General features: G+C 38.7%; 1 protein-coding gene across 1 annotated transcript in view; it reads left to right on the top strand.

Annotated features, from left to right (window-relative positions):
• eys (eyes shut homolog) overlaps positions 1-16,398 on the top strand; it is a 172,694-nt gene that overhangs the window by 41,757 nt on the left and 114,539 nt on the right. The window contains exons 4-8 of the mRNA XM_019870330.1: positions 5,860-6,039; positions 7,677-7,870; positions 9,127-9,257; positions 11,863-11,977; positions 13,874-14,033. Of these exons, the coding sequence (XP_019725889.1) occupies positions 5,860-6,039; positions 7,677-7,870; positions 9,127-9,257; positions 11,863-11,977; positions 13,874-14,033 (780 nt within the window). The remainder of the gene's footprint in view (positions 1-5,859; positions 6,040-7,676; positions 7,871-9,126; positions 9,258-11,862; positions 11,978-13,873; positions 14,034-16,398) is intronic.

The following is a 16,398-nucleotide window of genomic DNA, read 5'->3' as shown; positions in this document are numbered from 1 at the left end:
ATAATCATTTTTGTCGAGAGTGGTGCAGACGCTTATACAACACGATGTTTGGTAGCCATTCGAATGAGATATAAACTCCATCTTTCCAAACAATACTGTACAATTCTATTTGACACCGTTACAGATGAATCTATTAAATTGAATTGTGATATTTCATTTGGCATTTGTCATGTCCATCATGCTTCCCCACCCCCCCCCCCCACTTTGGGCTGGAAAAAAAAAAAGTACAGTTCTCCTCTCTTTCCGATGTGTGCACAGTTTCTTGTGAATTGCGGCACGGCAATTAAGTGGCCAACACTTTAATCTCATGCGTAAACCTCCAAATTCATTCAAAAAAAAAAAAAGGTCAGTTCTCCTCTCTTACCGATGTGTGCATAGTTTCTTGTGAATTGTGGCACGGCACTTAAGTGGCCTACATTTTAATTTCATGCGTAAACCTCCAAATTCATTAATGCTTGTGAAATTGTGACTGTTCTGTAAATATTGTCAGATCAACTAAACATTCGGCAAAACTTTTGTATGCGGGGTTGGGAGGAGGGGTGGGGGGGTAATTGCTGCGATCTCTTGCGTGTTGACTCCTCAGGGTGCTTTTCCATAGTCATGCTTCCCTGCTGTCCCATCAGCTTCTTGGGAGTTCTTTTGGAGCATTTGCTTCCTCCTGCTCCTGCTCTTCCTCTCCGCTGCAGTTCCTCATTAATCAAGCAAAGAGTTGGAGCCTGCTCCATTGCCGGCTGCCCTCATAGGCCAAAGTCTATGCGCACAGAATAATGAGCCAAGCTCGTGGGATGTTTCAAATGAGATTTCCTTTTGTTTTGACTGTCCTCCACTTTCCTTCTTGGCTATCTGTTTCAAAATATTACCTACCGTCCTCATTAGTCCATTTTCATTTTGCTATGAGATGTTAATTGTCTTTATCTCGGTCTCATTTTGTTAGCAAAATAGAATTAGGAACAGGTATGCAGTCATCACCCCTGTTAACCTATCAAATTACAGTCGACAGAGATACATGGAGTCCCTTTACTACGATTAAATTTCCCACAGTTAACCACTGCATTAATGAGGGGTGGTAATATGCCCGTTAAAAAGTAACAAAGCATATTTGGTCATTTTGAGTTGCAATTTTAAATTACCGTGTACTTCTTTTATCTGTTCCAAAATTTTAAAAAAAAGGGAGGAAAATGTCATCTTACATATAAGTTCTATATAAAACATATGTCAAATTGTTTGTTGAAGAAGCAACTATGTGTAAAAACAAAAACTCCGTTTATGGAGTGCAAAGTGATCTGTGGCTCAAGCAAGCCTTGACGATAAATACAAGGAGATTAACTGCCACAGTGGAGGCCATGAAATGCCTCTGGAACAGGGCCACTTGTCCTGCAGCAGAAGGATTAAAGTAAATGTGCATAGAAAGATTCACTGCAATGATAAATGTACAGACACCTCTCGCTGAAATAAATAATTTCCCTGAAGAGTGTCACTGTGCACGGGCATATTCTCCTGTGTGCCAAAGTCAGAAAAGTTGATTTAGGGTAAGTTCGCCAATTACCAGAGGTGAGCATTTTACAAAATTTAGCTTTTGTCATCTGTCAGCTGCCTGGGCACCCCTCGGTCATTCTTATTTCATTATTTTTTTGAGCCAAACCAAACTGTAAAAGTCAGTCTGCCAGTTATTTTAACCGCACTTCCATTTTCGCTTCCATCATTTACTCAAAAGTGACTGTAAAAACACACTCTCCTTGAAACTAGCCTGCAGATGAACTCCACACGTGACTGTTGAAGATAACTTCCAGATCCGGGACAGAAGTTAATTTCACAATCAAGGTGCGACACATTTTCAAAATGGATCCCTACGGAATTCGCGTTTCATGAAATTTGCGCGATCCGGAAGCCACGGCCACTCTCAGACTTCACCGAATCGTGCCTCTTCGTCGGTTGCACACATGCAGTATTTCAGGATTACGCAGTACGGATGTGTCAGTGTCAGAAGCCTAGACTGGGGGGAAACCACCACGCTTTGAAAGTGCACAAGAAAGACATGTAAGAAATTCACTTACCGTAAGCCCGGATGGTGTGTCTCATTGTGCTTTGGATACAGTACCGGTAAATCTTCATGGTGTGTATAAACTCCAATCAAAACACTGTGGGTGACTTTGAATTGCATGGAACACATACAAGCAACTCAGAAGCAGATATACTCGAAAATATAACTTATTCCTTAAAGTTATTTATACATGACCTTATGTGTACATGATACTGTGGGGGAGCTTGACGTAAACACATGAACAGACCGCATATGCTCTGAAATCACTGAATAAACCATTTCAAAAGCTAAATAAAACATCACAATGTCTTCAAATTAAAAATATAAAGCTTTAGTAAGCAGAGAAGGATGCTCGTCAGTGTTTATCGGTGCAGTGACTTCACCCAAAAGACAACACAGTACGGCTCACGTTGATGTTGACCCAAATGCTCATTTGTTCACCTGACTTCACCGAATGCAGTCACAGATCAACAATTCCTCCTTTGTCACACAAAACAAACAGTGCAACCAGACAAATGCATTAATTTTGCTTTTTATGGCATCAATATTTTCCATGTTTTTCCATGCAGGTTTAAAAAAAAAAAAAAAATCGCAAACAGCTGATGACTTGTTTTATGACTCAATAAAAAATTGATTTTGTCTCTATCATTAATGTAGTACCAAGAACTGAGTATTTAAAAAATATATCTAAACAGTTTGGGGTTTGTCTTATCTGGCTATGAATGCTTCCATAAACGTAATAAACCAATTAGACCTGTTGCAAAAATTATTTAATGGTCTAATAAATGTATCCGAATAAGAATTTCAGCCTACATAAAATGTTTTTTTTAAATACTGTATATAAAAAACTGATTAGCTGCCTTTTGATTCATTTCGGTTACAAAAGTGGGAACATGTTTTGAGTTACTGCGTCTTAGAATGAATTAAGTATGTGAATTTTGAGGTTCCCTAATCTCCTTTGAATATTAAAATGTGTACAAACAGTAAGTTTGGAATTCACTCTAACATTGACCGAAGGCACAATTTTACCATTCGAGAAAAAGATAGCATTCAGTCATGTGTGAAATCCAGCCTTGTTTTCACATGACCTGGTTTGTTCTGGCCCTGTTTGCAGGCTTCTGAATGTGCGTGTGCAGATGGTAAAGTGGTCCCAGCATGCAAGAGAGAGCGGCGGAACGTGTGCAGGCCATCACCGTGCCTCAATAATGCCACCTGTGTGTCCAGGGGACGTGATTATGTGTGCAGGTGAAACACAAAACACACACAGGGATCTAACACTGACTGTTCTTTCTTTGTAACTGCTTGAAAATACTCATGCTTGATACAATTTGATAACATTTTGTCACAGCCCTTCAATATGAGCACAAATGTTTCACTTGAATACTGAAAATGGCCTCCTGTGGTGATATTCAAAATACATTTTATAATAGTGAATATAACAATGCTTGCTAAATGATGTCGTCCCTGTCTTTAAAGCCAGGCTGAGTTTATTTCTATTTCACAAGTTAACATCTTTCTTTTTAACGACTGACATTAAATTTTAAAAAAAAGGGAGGAAAATGTCATCTTACATATAAGTTCTATATAAAACATATGTCAAATTGTTTGTTGAAGAAGCAACTATGTGTAAAAACAAAAACTCCGTTTATGGAGTGCAAAGTGATCTGTGGCTCAAGCAAGCCTTGACGATAAATACAAGGAGATTAACTGCCACAGTGGAGGCCATGAAATGCCTCTGGAACAGGGCCACTTGTCCTGCAGCAGAAGGATTAAAGTAAATGTGCATAGAAAGATTCACTGCAATGATAAATGTACAGACACCTCTCGCTGAAATAAATAATTTCCCTGAAGAGTGTCACTGTGCACGGGCATATTCTCCTGTGTGCCAAAGTCAGAAAAGTTGATTTAGGGTAAGTTCGCCAATTACCAGAGGTGAGCATTTTACAAAATTTAGCTTTTGTCATCTGTCAGCTGCCTGGGCACCCCTCGGTCATTCTTATTTCATTATTTTTTTGAGCCAAACCAAACTGTAAAAGTCAGTCTGCCAGTTATTTTAACCGCACTTCCATTTTCGCTTCCATCATTTACTCAAAAGTGACTGTAAAAACACACTCTCCTTGAAACTAGCCTGCAGATGAACTCCACACGTGACTGTTGAAGATAACTTCCAGATCCGGGACAGAAGTTAATTTCACAATCAAGGTGCGACACATTTTCAAAATGGATCCCTACGGAATTCGCGTTTCATGAAATTTGCGCGATCCGGAAGCCACGGCCACTCTCAGACTTCACCGAATCGTGCCTCTTCGTCGGTTGCACACATGCAGTATTTCAGGATTACGCAGTACGGATGTGTCAGTGTCAGAAGCCTAGACTGGGGGGAAACCACCACGCTTTGAAAGTGCACAAGAAAGACATGTAAGAAATTCACTTACCGTAAGCCCGGATGGTGTGTCTCATTGTGCTTTGGATACAGTACCGGTAAATCTTCATGGTGTGTATAAACTCCAATCAAAACACTGTGGGTGACTTTGAATTGCATGGAACACATACAAGCAACTCAGAAGCAGATATACTCGAAAATATAACTTATTCCTTAAAGTTATTTATACATGACCTTATGTGTACATGATACTGTGGGGGAGCTTGACGTAAACACATGAACAGACCGCATATGCTCTGAAATCACTGAATAAACCATTTCAAAAGCTAAATAAAACATCACAATGTCTTCAAATTAAAAATATAAAGCTTTAGTAAGCAGAGAAGGATGCTCGTCAGTGTTTATCGGTGCAGTGACTTCACCCAAAAGACAACACAGTACGGCTCACGTTGATGTTGACCCAAATGCTCATTTGTTCACCTGACTTCACCGAATGCAGTCACAGATCAACAATTCCTCCTTTGTCACACAAAACAAACAGTGCAACCAGACAAATGCATTAATTTTGCTTTTTATGGCATCAATATTTTCCATGTTTTTCCATGCAGGTTTAAAAAAAAAAAAAAAAAAAAAAAAAAAAAAAATCGCAAACAGCTGATGACTTGTTTTATGACTCAATAAAAAATTGATTTTGTCTCTATCATTAATGTAGTACCAAGAACTGAGTATTTAAAAAATATATCTAAACAGTTTGGGGTTTGTCTTATCTGGCTATGAATGCTTCCATAAACGTAATAAACCAATTAGACCTGTTGCAAAAATTATTTAATGGTCTAATAAATGTATCCGAATAAGAATTTCAGCCTACATAAAATGTTTTTTTTAAATACTGTATATAAAAAACTGATTAGCTGCCTTTTGATTCATTTCGGTTACAAAAGTGGGAACATGTTTTGAGTTACTGCGTCTTAGAATGAATTAAGTATGTAACTTGAGGTACCAGTTTATATGGTAAACTGTATTCATTCTCACAGTCGGAAATCAGATTTAGAACACATTTTCGTCAAGACCATACAAATATTAGGCGTAAGACAAAATCACCTTAGGGATCATTTCATCTTGTGACCATTGATGTGTGGGGAGGCTTGACTCAAGCAGCAGGGAGGTCATCAATCTTCCATGACCGTGCTGAAGTATCCTTGAGCAAGATACCTAAAGCCCAAATGCTCCTATTGCCTCAGTGGGAGAATAAGGAAAGAGGATACACTGTGAAAGCGCGTTGAGTGCCTTGAAGAAAGAAAAGCGCAATTCAAATCAAAGCCCTTTTCCAATTATGACGGTTGATGCCCAACAATTTCCGAATAACATCGCAGTCAACTCCTTTCTTTAGTCTGATAAACATTGTTCCATAAAGATCACATGTTCTGTTTTGCAGACCCGCCTTGTGAGAGAAAAACAACTTGTGATCCAAATCCATGCAGAAATGGAGGCATATGTGAGGAGACTCCCGCAGGTCCTGTGTGTCATTGTCCTGAAAGCTTCAAGGGCCTCTACTGCGACTCTGCATTTGCCGGTGATTGCATGTCAAACGCATGTCAGCAAGATCAAATTTGCGGTGCAAGAGAAAATGTGAGGACTTATTTTCCCTTGTTTGTTTCCGATAACACATGGAAATGGATGTATTCTCTTGAAATAGGATCAAAGGTAGCAGCAATTAATATTTCCTCCTGAAGATGAGCAATGGGAAAGAGTGGTTGCTGCAATTGAATGTTACTCTTGATGCACAACATGCCCTTTCTTTTTGTGCATGTGCTTGTGTTTGAAAGCTGCTCTGCGGCTTTTTCACTAAGGATGTAACGATACACGTTTTAACCAATAAATTGCGTATCGATATAAGGCCTAATGATTTGACACAATGTGATCTCGCTTTTTTTGACTGATATGATAAAGGTGATTTCGATCTAGTTGGACAATGTAACAACAGTTTTTTTCTGTAAATAAATCTATACTAATTGAAGGTAATTCCAAATGAACTCAATAGAATGCCGTTTCATTGGATTTTATTGTAAAACCGATTGCTGATTGCAAAATGTAAAAGGAAAAAAAAATTGATACCATATTAGAACAAGTTAGCGTATGGAACACTGTTCTGAAAACTGTAAATTACTTGGGGAAATAGTGATCCTGCTCTCATGACCTGAACAGAGTAGTGATTTAAGGTTTTGGTGGGCCGCCCACTTTTCAAAAGGGGCCCAGCACTTTTTTTTTTTTTAAGTTCGGAAAGGACTGCATGCTTTTGGTATGATTCACAACATAGCAGAAAATAGGCAATGTTTAAGTATCGTCTGCATTCTGAATTGTGTTTCACAAAATTAACGTAAAGTGAAAAATGTCAATCTATAGGTGATCAGAGCAGTGGAAAATTTAATTTTCCATGCAGGTTTAAAAAAAAAAAAAAAAATCGCAAACAGCTGATGACTTGTTTTATGACTCAATAAAAAATTGATTTTGTCTCTATCATTAATGTAGTACCAAGAACTGAGTATTTAAAAAATATATCTAAACAGTTTGGGGTTTGTCTTATCTGGCTATGAATGCTTCCATAAACGTAATAAACCAATTAGACCTGTTGCAAAAATTATTTAATGGTCTAATAAATGTATCCGAATAAGAATTTCAGCCTACATAAAATGTTTTTTTTAAATACTGTATATAAAAAACTGATTAGCTGCCTTTTGATTCATTTCGGTTACAAAAGTGGGAACATGTTTTGAGTTACTGCGTCTTAGAATGAATTAAGTATGTAACTTGAGGTACCAGTTTATATGGTAAACTGTATTCATTCTCACAGTCGGAAATCAGATTTAGAACACATTTTCGTCAAGACCATACAAATATTAGGCGTAAGACAAAATCACCTTAGGGATCATTTCATCTTGTGACCATTGATGTGTGGGGAGGCTTGACTCAAGCAGCAGGGAGGTCATCAATCTTCCATGACCGTGCTGAAGTATCCTTGAGCAAGATACCTAAAGCCCAAATGCTCCTATTGCCTCAGTGGGAGAATAAGGAAAGAGGATACACTGTGAAAGCGCGTTGAGTGCCTTGAAGAAAGAAAAGCGCAATTCAAATCAAAGCCCTTTTCCAATTATGACGGTTGATGCCCAACAATTTCCGAATAACATCGCAGTCAACTCCTTTCTTTAGTCTGATAAACATTGTTCCATAAAGATCACATGTTCTGTTTTGCAGACCCGCCTTGTGAGAGAAAAACAACTTGTGATCCAAATCCATGCAGAAATGGAGGCATATGTGAGGAGACTCCCGCAGGTCCTGTGTGTCATTGTCCTGAAAGCTTCAAGGGCCTCTACTGCGACTCTGCATTTGCCGGTGATTGCATGTCAAACGCATGTCAGCAAGATCAAATTTGCGGTGCAAGAGAAAATGTGAGGACTTATTTTCCCTTGTTTGTTTCCGATAACACATGGAAATGGATGTATTCTCTTGAAATAGGATCAAAGGTAGCAGCAATTAATATTTCCTCCTGAAGATGAGCAATGGGAAAGAGTGGTTGCTGCAATTGAATGTTACTCTTGATGCACAACATGCCCTTTCTTTTTGTGCATGTGCTTGTGTTTGAAAGCTGCTCTGCGGCTTTTTCACTAAGGATGTAACGATACACGTTTTAACCAATAAATTGCGTATCGATATAAGGCCTAATGATTTGACACAATGTGATCTCGCTTTTTTTGACTGATATGATAAAGGTGATTTCGATCTAGTTGGACAATGTAACAACAGTTTTTTTCTGTAAATAAATCTATACTAATTGAAGGTAATTCCAAATGAACTCAATAGAATGCCGTTTCATTGGATTTTATTGTAAAACCGATTGCTGATTGCAAAATGTAAAAGGAAAAAAAAATTGATACCATATTAGAACAAGTTAGCGTATGGAACACTGTTCTGAAAACTGTAAATTACTTGGGGAAATAGTGATCCTGCTCTCATGACCTGAACAGAGTAGTGATTTAAGGTTTTGGTGGGCCGCCCACTATTTCAAAAGGGGCCCAGCACTTTTTTTTTTTTTAAGTTCGGAAAGGACTGCATGCTTTTGGTATGATTCACAACATAGCAGAAAATAGGCAATGTTTAAGTATCGTCTGCATTCTGAATTGTGTTTCACAAAATTAACGTAAAGTGAAAAATGTCAATCTATAGGTGATCAGAGCAGTGGAAAATTTAATAATCACAGTGTTTGGAAAAAGGCTGTCAAACCCCTCATGCTGAGGAGCATGAACTGGAAAAACTTTTTGTACCTTAACCTGATGTACATCTTTTATTCTGAAAAGAAAATCCTAGCTATAGCTTATACAGGTATAAATCAGGTTTCCTGCCTAATTTGGTTGCACTGTTGTTGGGTGGCTTTTCATTTCGTTGCTATTTAATGCAATCGCTGGAGGGTCAAAGAATTCTAACATCATAGAACCCTTGCTTGTGTTTTCTGCAGCAATAGCGTTTGAATTTTGAGGTTCCCTAATCTCCTTTGAATATTAAAATGTGTACAAACAGTAAGTTTGGAATTCACTCTAACATTGACCGAAGGCACAATTTTACCATTCGAGAAAAAGATAGCATTCAGTCATGTGTGAAATCCAGCCTTGTTTTCACATGACCTGGTTTGTTCTGGCCCTGTTTGCAGGCTTCTGAATGTGCGTGTGCAGATGGTAAAGTGGTCCCAGCATGCAAGAGAGAGCGGCGGAACGTGTGCAGGCCATCACCGTGCCTCAATAATGCCACCTGTGTGTCCAGGGGACGTGATTATGTGTGCAGGTGAAACACAAAACACACACAGGGATCTAACACTGACTGTTCTTTCTTTGTAACTGCTTGAAAATACTCATGCTTGATACAATTTGATAACATTTTGTCACAGCCCTTCAATATGAGCACAAATGTTTCACTTGAATACTGAAAATGGCCTCCTGTGGTGATATTCAAAATACATTTTATAATAGTGAATATAACAATGCTTGCTAAATGATGTCGTCCCTGTCTTTAAAGCCAGGCTGAGTTTATTTCTATTTCACAAGTTAACATCTTTCTTTTTAACGACTGACATTGCACTGTTGTTTATTTTGACACTTAAGTGAGCATCAAATTGTTTAATCAATGGATTAAAAAAAAAAAAAAAAAAACTTGCATCCTCTGACAGTTTTAGATTAACTAAAGTGCTCAGCTGTGGCCAGGGTTGGAGGACGACCAAAAATCCACCCGGGCATTTTTAGCTAAAACCAGCTCCTCGTAATTAGCGGAGCACAACTACTAGTAAATTATCTGTGTGTTACCCAATGGAATATATTTTACAGTTATTCCAAAATAACTGTGGTGTGGTATACATACATACACAATACAATGCACCGTGTATATTATGATTAGGTTTAAACTGCATGTCGAATATATTTGTGCTCAAAACGAATCACATTCTAAGCAAAATGTACCGTTGAATTTTTTTTTTTTTACAATATGAGGTCCTCTCAATATGCACTTGAAACCAGTGAAATAAAACGTGAAATATCATGCCCTCTTGAAACATTTCTTTCACGTCGTAACACATTGTTCTTTCAGATTCTAATGTTCATGTCGGTAGCATTTTTCTTCTGTAGTACATTCTTCTTGTAGATTACGTTTTTCCATTCTCCGTACCCCTGCTTGGTAGATACTTATCAAACTGAAACCTTATTGTAACACAGGCAGCATATTCAGTGTAGTGATAAATAGTTCTTTGTAGTGCCGTTGAATAACACTGTACAATTTCAGCCAAAATGGATACCTGTCACGAGGAGAGAAATGAAGTTTTTGAGACTCGTGTTGCAAAATGATTAAAGTAGAAGCCTTACATGGAATATCTCTATCATTTAGTCACTGATGGTGTCAAGGTTACCTCACTTATAACTTTAATGCAGGCAGTGTGGGCTCACTTCACACTCATTGACGGTGTGATTGTATCTCTGCATCCACAGTATTTGCGTCCTGTGATTCACTGTCAACCAGTTCAGTGTCTCGTCTGCCTTTCGAGCGAAGTCACCTGGGATGTTCTCCAGCTCCCTACGACCCAAAACAGTGAAGTAGTGTAGCTATCCATCCACCCACTCATTTTCCAATCCGCTTATCTTCATGAGGGTCGCGGGCATGCTGGAGCCTACCCCAGCCGTCATTGGGCAGTACACCCTGAATTGGTTGCCAGTCAATCGCAGGGCACACATAGACGAATAACTATTCGCACTTACACTCACACCTCGGGACAATATAAGGTGTTCCATGAACCTGCAATTCATGTTTTTGGAATGGAGTACCCGGAGAAAACCCACGCAGGCACAGGGAGAACATGCACACTCCACACAGGAAGGCCGGAGCCGGGATTGAACCCTGCAGCTCTGCACTGTGAGGCTAACGTGCTAACCAGTCAACCACCGGGCCGCCTGTAGTGTAGCTAATGAATGCATATTTACAACATAAAAATATGTACGCAAAATTGGAGGTTAATTTACTGAAGGGAATGTAAATGTAAGGAAAAGAAAACAATCTTTAATTCTTAATGATTTTAATTCAGATCATTGCTTCTGTAGTAGTGGTTAAGTCTGTTGACTTCAGTGCACGTTATGTGATTCATATTCAAATCTCACTCTGTGATTGTGAGAGTAAATGATTGTGTGTTTTTATATCCTCTGGTTGACTCAAACATTCCAGGGTTTAGCCCAAAATCAGCTGGGATAAAGTTCAACTTCCCGAAACCCTGAACAAAATAAAACAAAAAAGGGGGGGGGGTGTATAGATGTCATGAGAGTCAGATATCATTGCAGGTAAATTATGTTTTCATACTGTACTGTTTGTATAAATCGATGTGCATTTTCCATTTAGGTCCAATTCATTGACAATTTTTTTCTCAAATCGCCAACTTATTTCAAACATTTCTAAGCTGAACTTTCCAGGTAAAGTTTCTAGACAGTCTTGAAATGATCTCCCCCTCAGCAAGTCTAAGTTCAACCAGAACAGCCACAAAGCTCTCTGCATGTTTCTAAATTCCCATAATCAAAAGCACATACTATACGATATATTATATATCAGTCATGAGGTAATCAACTAATAGGACTCAATATTAACACACTAATCTTAATAAAATGGAATTAGAAGACATACACTGACTAACAACTATCTGCTGATCCCTAAAGATCCCATACCATGAAGTTGTGTATATATATATGTTAGAAAAATCGGCATTCATATATTTTTAGAAGCAGAGTGTTTGATAAACTCTCTCATTCGTACAACAAAGTAGAAAAAAATGTATGAGTCCAGACACGGTGTAAAAATATAGCTCGTTAGCGCCTGAGGCTTGGGGTGAAATGATTTTCTGACACTCACCTCCTTTCCACAGATGTCTGCGGGGCTTTTCAGGGAAGAATTGTGGAGAAGTAATTGACTACTGCCGCCTGCTCAATATCAACTGTCTAAATGAGGGATTGTGTTTGAGTGTAATTGCCGGATATCAGGTGAGTAATTTAATGTCTCGGTCATAATCAAATACTCCGAGGCCCCAGAAATATGTCTCATGTTGCACCTGGAAGGATCATGTGAGCTTCTCTAATACGACATTGATTGGTTTGATTGTGACAGATGTCTCAAATTAGCTGCGTGTATTCATGACTTTTTTTTTTTTTTTATTCCAGCTGAATACAAAAAGTGAACAAAAAGAGTGTGTAGTATATCTAGTTTTTTAAAATCCACACGCAACGTTCGCATGTCCCATGGTCATTCAAATGTCGTTCCATCTCTGGCTCATATACTGTATATCTGCTCACCCCCCCCCCCCCCACAAAAAAAAAATGTCACTATTTGGAACAAGCGAGTGGAAATGTACAATAAAACAAGTCCTTGCACGTTACCCATTTCATCCCTATAAGCACTTCTCAGCCGTGATGGTCCACAGTACTATATTGATATCACAATATATTGCAGCACAATGTCGGCGTCGGAGCACTTCTTGAAGTCAGAGTGGATGTGGAAATTCTGCAGTTCAATAAACGCGCGCACACGCACAACATTAAGCGTTCTACAAAGATGCGCCCCAGCGGCATTGGATGAATTCAACACCGGTCTTTGCTTTCGAAGAGTTGAGGCGATGAGTGTGGATATTTTTTCTTTATGCACCTATGTCATTCCACTTTTTTTTCTGAATGTTGGGGTTATGTTTTGCAAACGGCAGTTGAACAACTGGGCCTTTTCTAATGTGGAGAACTGTGGTCAAAAAATGTGTTTCTCAGAGTCAAGAATGAATTCTTGCATATTACTGTGGAGGCGCCAAATGCCAGACCAAGTTTGCAAGCAGACACTTAGTATGGCTGTCAGATGCAAATAAGTGTGGAAAGTACTTTGATAGGATATAACGTGACCGTATGCCAATGATTAACCTTTTTTCTTATTATTCATTTGTTTTGATTCTTTTGATTGATTATTATTATTTGATTTTTTTTAATCTATCAGACTATTAGTGAGCTAAATATATTTACAATTAGATTAAAAACAAGCTGCACTAGGCCAGGCGGGGGCATTGCAAGCCAATTCACCGACACTGTTGCAACATTATAAACTAAAATTCTGCATCGGAACGTCAGCACTAGAAATTGATACTGTCGCTGATCGACATCGAAGATCCAGATCCACATTCTGAGTTAGAACTTTTTATATGTGACATAAATTTTATCCTCCAAGTATTGTTAAAAGAGCAAATCTAAATGACCACTGTATTGTTTTGTTTTTTTTAATCTTGTGATTTGAATATTTGGTTGGCCTGTACCTCGCCACTCTGTTCATTTTGTGTCGATGTGAAGATTCACACTGGTGTCAGAAATGGGGCAAATAAATGACTCAATTTCCGATCACGTGATGTGATCGTGGCAACTGTAGTTGACAGTGATGGATAACGAACATCATGTTTTCAGAGGATAATCAACAGTAAAGATCAAATTTCACTGAGATGATTCTGAAGCACAGCACTCAAAATTGAGAGGCAAAATCTTCAATTAAGTCTTCAAATATGCTGATTCCAATCGGAAATATCTACGTTTTGACTGCCTTGGAAACATCATATGGTTAGTGTTAAGTTTGTGTTATTTGGTTATATACAGTATTGTTTGAAGAAATGTATTTCTAGTTACGTTGACATTGTAATTGTAATAAATCACTCATCGTATAATCACTGAATGGGGATGTCATCATTATTGGTTCAGAAATTCCCACCCCACCTCCATAGTCATAAATCTCAGGATCCCACTGGAGATGAAGAGCCTTACAGTCACCACTTTGCTCAAATCCAGTGTTGTCAAATGGAACAAGACTAATGAGTGGCACACCTTGTTAAATTTACCTCCACGCTGGTTTTCCTGCAGTGTATCTGTTCACCAGGATGGATGGGAGAGTTTTGTCAATACGTGAGCAATGCCTGCCTGATAAAACCCAACAGATGCTTGAATGGAGCCACGTGTATTACAACAAGCCAGATGTCATCTCCTCCAGAGTACGTGTGCAAATGCACAAACGGATTCACAGGTGAGAGAGATTTGTCTTATCTGTCCTCACCAGAGCACATCATTGATTGAAGGAAATCAGGAAGATGCTTAGAAAAAGTTGGAATCCAGAAAACATTGTTTGTTATTGAATATTTTTAAGCCATGAAGACAGAATTGAATTGTACATGTAAAAAACACAGTCCCGATATTTTTTTTTTTTAAATGTAATATGCCATTTGGTTTGTGGCATGAATGATGCAAATGTGTGCACGCAATGAGAGTGAGCAAATGTTTTGACTTTCATTTTCTCATCGTGGGCCTTCATTTTGGTATTCAAAACCAAAGTCACACAACCTTTAGGAGTTCATACATGTCTGCTTGAAGTACTTGAAATTAGTGGGCATCAGTAAGTTGACTTATCATACGCTGTATACCACTGACCATTTCTTAGCATAATATTTGACTCAAAGAATGGAGTCCTATTGAAAAGTAAATATCTTGCAACTTCTAGGCGACACAGTCCCTATGATGAGGCTGAGGACATTTTGAAAATTAAATCAAGTGTGTCCTGCACTTGACTTTTTTTAGCTGCTTAATGTTTTTATCTGTTTATCTGCTCTTTCATTTGAGATAAATGTCTTTAAATGGACACTGAATTGAGTCTTGATAAAATTTCCCCACGAAGCCCAACAAGGACTCGTAGTCCTCAACCGTGACTTACGATGACTTAAATAAAGTTAAAGGTTGAGATGGACCATGTGGAGGACAATTCTACCTAATTAGGAAGTCTCTGTGACCTCTAGTAGTGTAAATATATCACACGGAGGCCAACATTGTTGTGGAAGTTGAGGTTCCCGCTGTCATGTTTGCAACAAACTGTGATTAAGTGCCCGGAAAGATGGGCCTGCTCCCAGCTCAAGGTCTCTTCTTGTCAGTGACTTTTTATCCCTAACCTAGCTACGCAGGTGGAGAATACAGCTAAGGGCGAGGAACATACTTGAACTCCAGAGGTTCCACTTAATCTACCTGCTTGTCATTTGAAGCACTGCTGCCAATACATTTAATCTGGCAAACCACTTCTTAATTAGCTATCATCTTAGAACAGGGATAAAAATACAAACGACACCACCCTGCTCTAAAAAACAAACACGCGACACAAATCCAGAGGGGTGATTATGTAAAGTCTGAATGGAAAACCGTTCATGCGCATCTTTAAATAGGTTGGAAAAGACGACTCGTTAGAAAAACGACATCATTATAAACCTGAATAGAAATGGCATGCCGCAGTTTCAAAGCATCATCTATTTGGTCATTGCCGTGCTGTCATACTCCATTATGCAGAATTATGTATGAAGAGCAGTTCAAGACAAACTTGGCCAAAAAATATGTTGCTTTCAGATGAACTCATTTGTCATGTTACATATCCTCAAAAGCCTATTCTGATGTTTTTTCATGATTCATTTCTCCCCTCTGTGTTTCCACGATGAGATTCAATATGCTGCCATCTTAGATTTGCTTCTGCTTCATTCACTTCATAAGGTTATGTTTGACTAACATAGACACTGAGGGAGACTATACCGTGTAAATTCCTGTAGAAGCATTCATGCATTCACTGGTTATGATCATGCCATATATACTTTGTGTGTGTGTGTGTGTGTGTGTGTGTGTGTTTTTTCCCCCCGCAGTGCATTTCCGTGATCTCGCGTTAAGCCCTAACACACTCACCTATCAGTCAAATAAACCATTAAATAGCACTTCATAGACAAGATTTTCCACTTCTTTTTCCTTGCTAAAATCTCTTCCCACTTCAGAAATTGAAAAGCATCTCTGTCACTGTATGGTAGGACTTAGTGATGGATAAAATTCTTCATTTTACATCATCTTGGATTTTTATTCTTTTTTTACCTCTTGAATTTTCGATCCACACGACATAAAAAGGCCAATTTAATTTCAAGCATTGCCTTGAAAACCCCCATTGTACTCAAGCATAGATCATAACTCTGGATATACTGATCAAGCCCTGGTATGGAGGTTTTATTTAGTGTGGATTTATTTTCCACACTGCAGAAAAGAAAGAAAGGTGCTACAAAAAGAAAAAAATAAAATGAACATATCAGTGCATTATGAGAGGTAACCCAGCCACTGGGGGGCAGTGCCCTCCCCTGGGGGTGCACTGTTCCCCAGTGCCGGTCCCAAGCCCGGTGCATTATGAGAGTTGCCCTGACTGGTCCATCAAATATTGCAGATATATATCAACGGAATGATGCAGCGTTAGTTACCACAGCAGACACCGTTGTCCCTTTATTTTATTTATTTATTTTCTAAACATGCATTATTGGGTGGCAGAACTGAGCGAACAGTCGCAGCTATCCCAGCTGACTTTCGGTGAGGATGTGTACTTGTCA

The sequence above is a fragment of the Hippocampus comes genome, unplaced genomic scaffold, assembly GCF_001891065.2.
Source record: "Hippocampus comes isolate QL1 unplaced genomic scaffold, H_comes_QL1_v1.1 scaffold76, whole genome shotgun sequence".
In the NCBI taxonomy this organism is placed as follows: Eukaryota; Metazoa; Chordata; class Actinopteri; order Syngnathiformes; family Syngnathidae; genus Hippocampus; species Hippocampus comes.
This window is presented reverse-complemented; position numbering and strand designations above follow the sequence as displayed.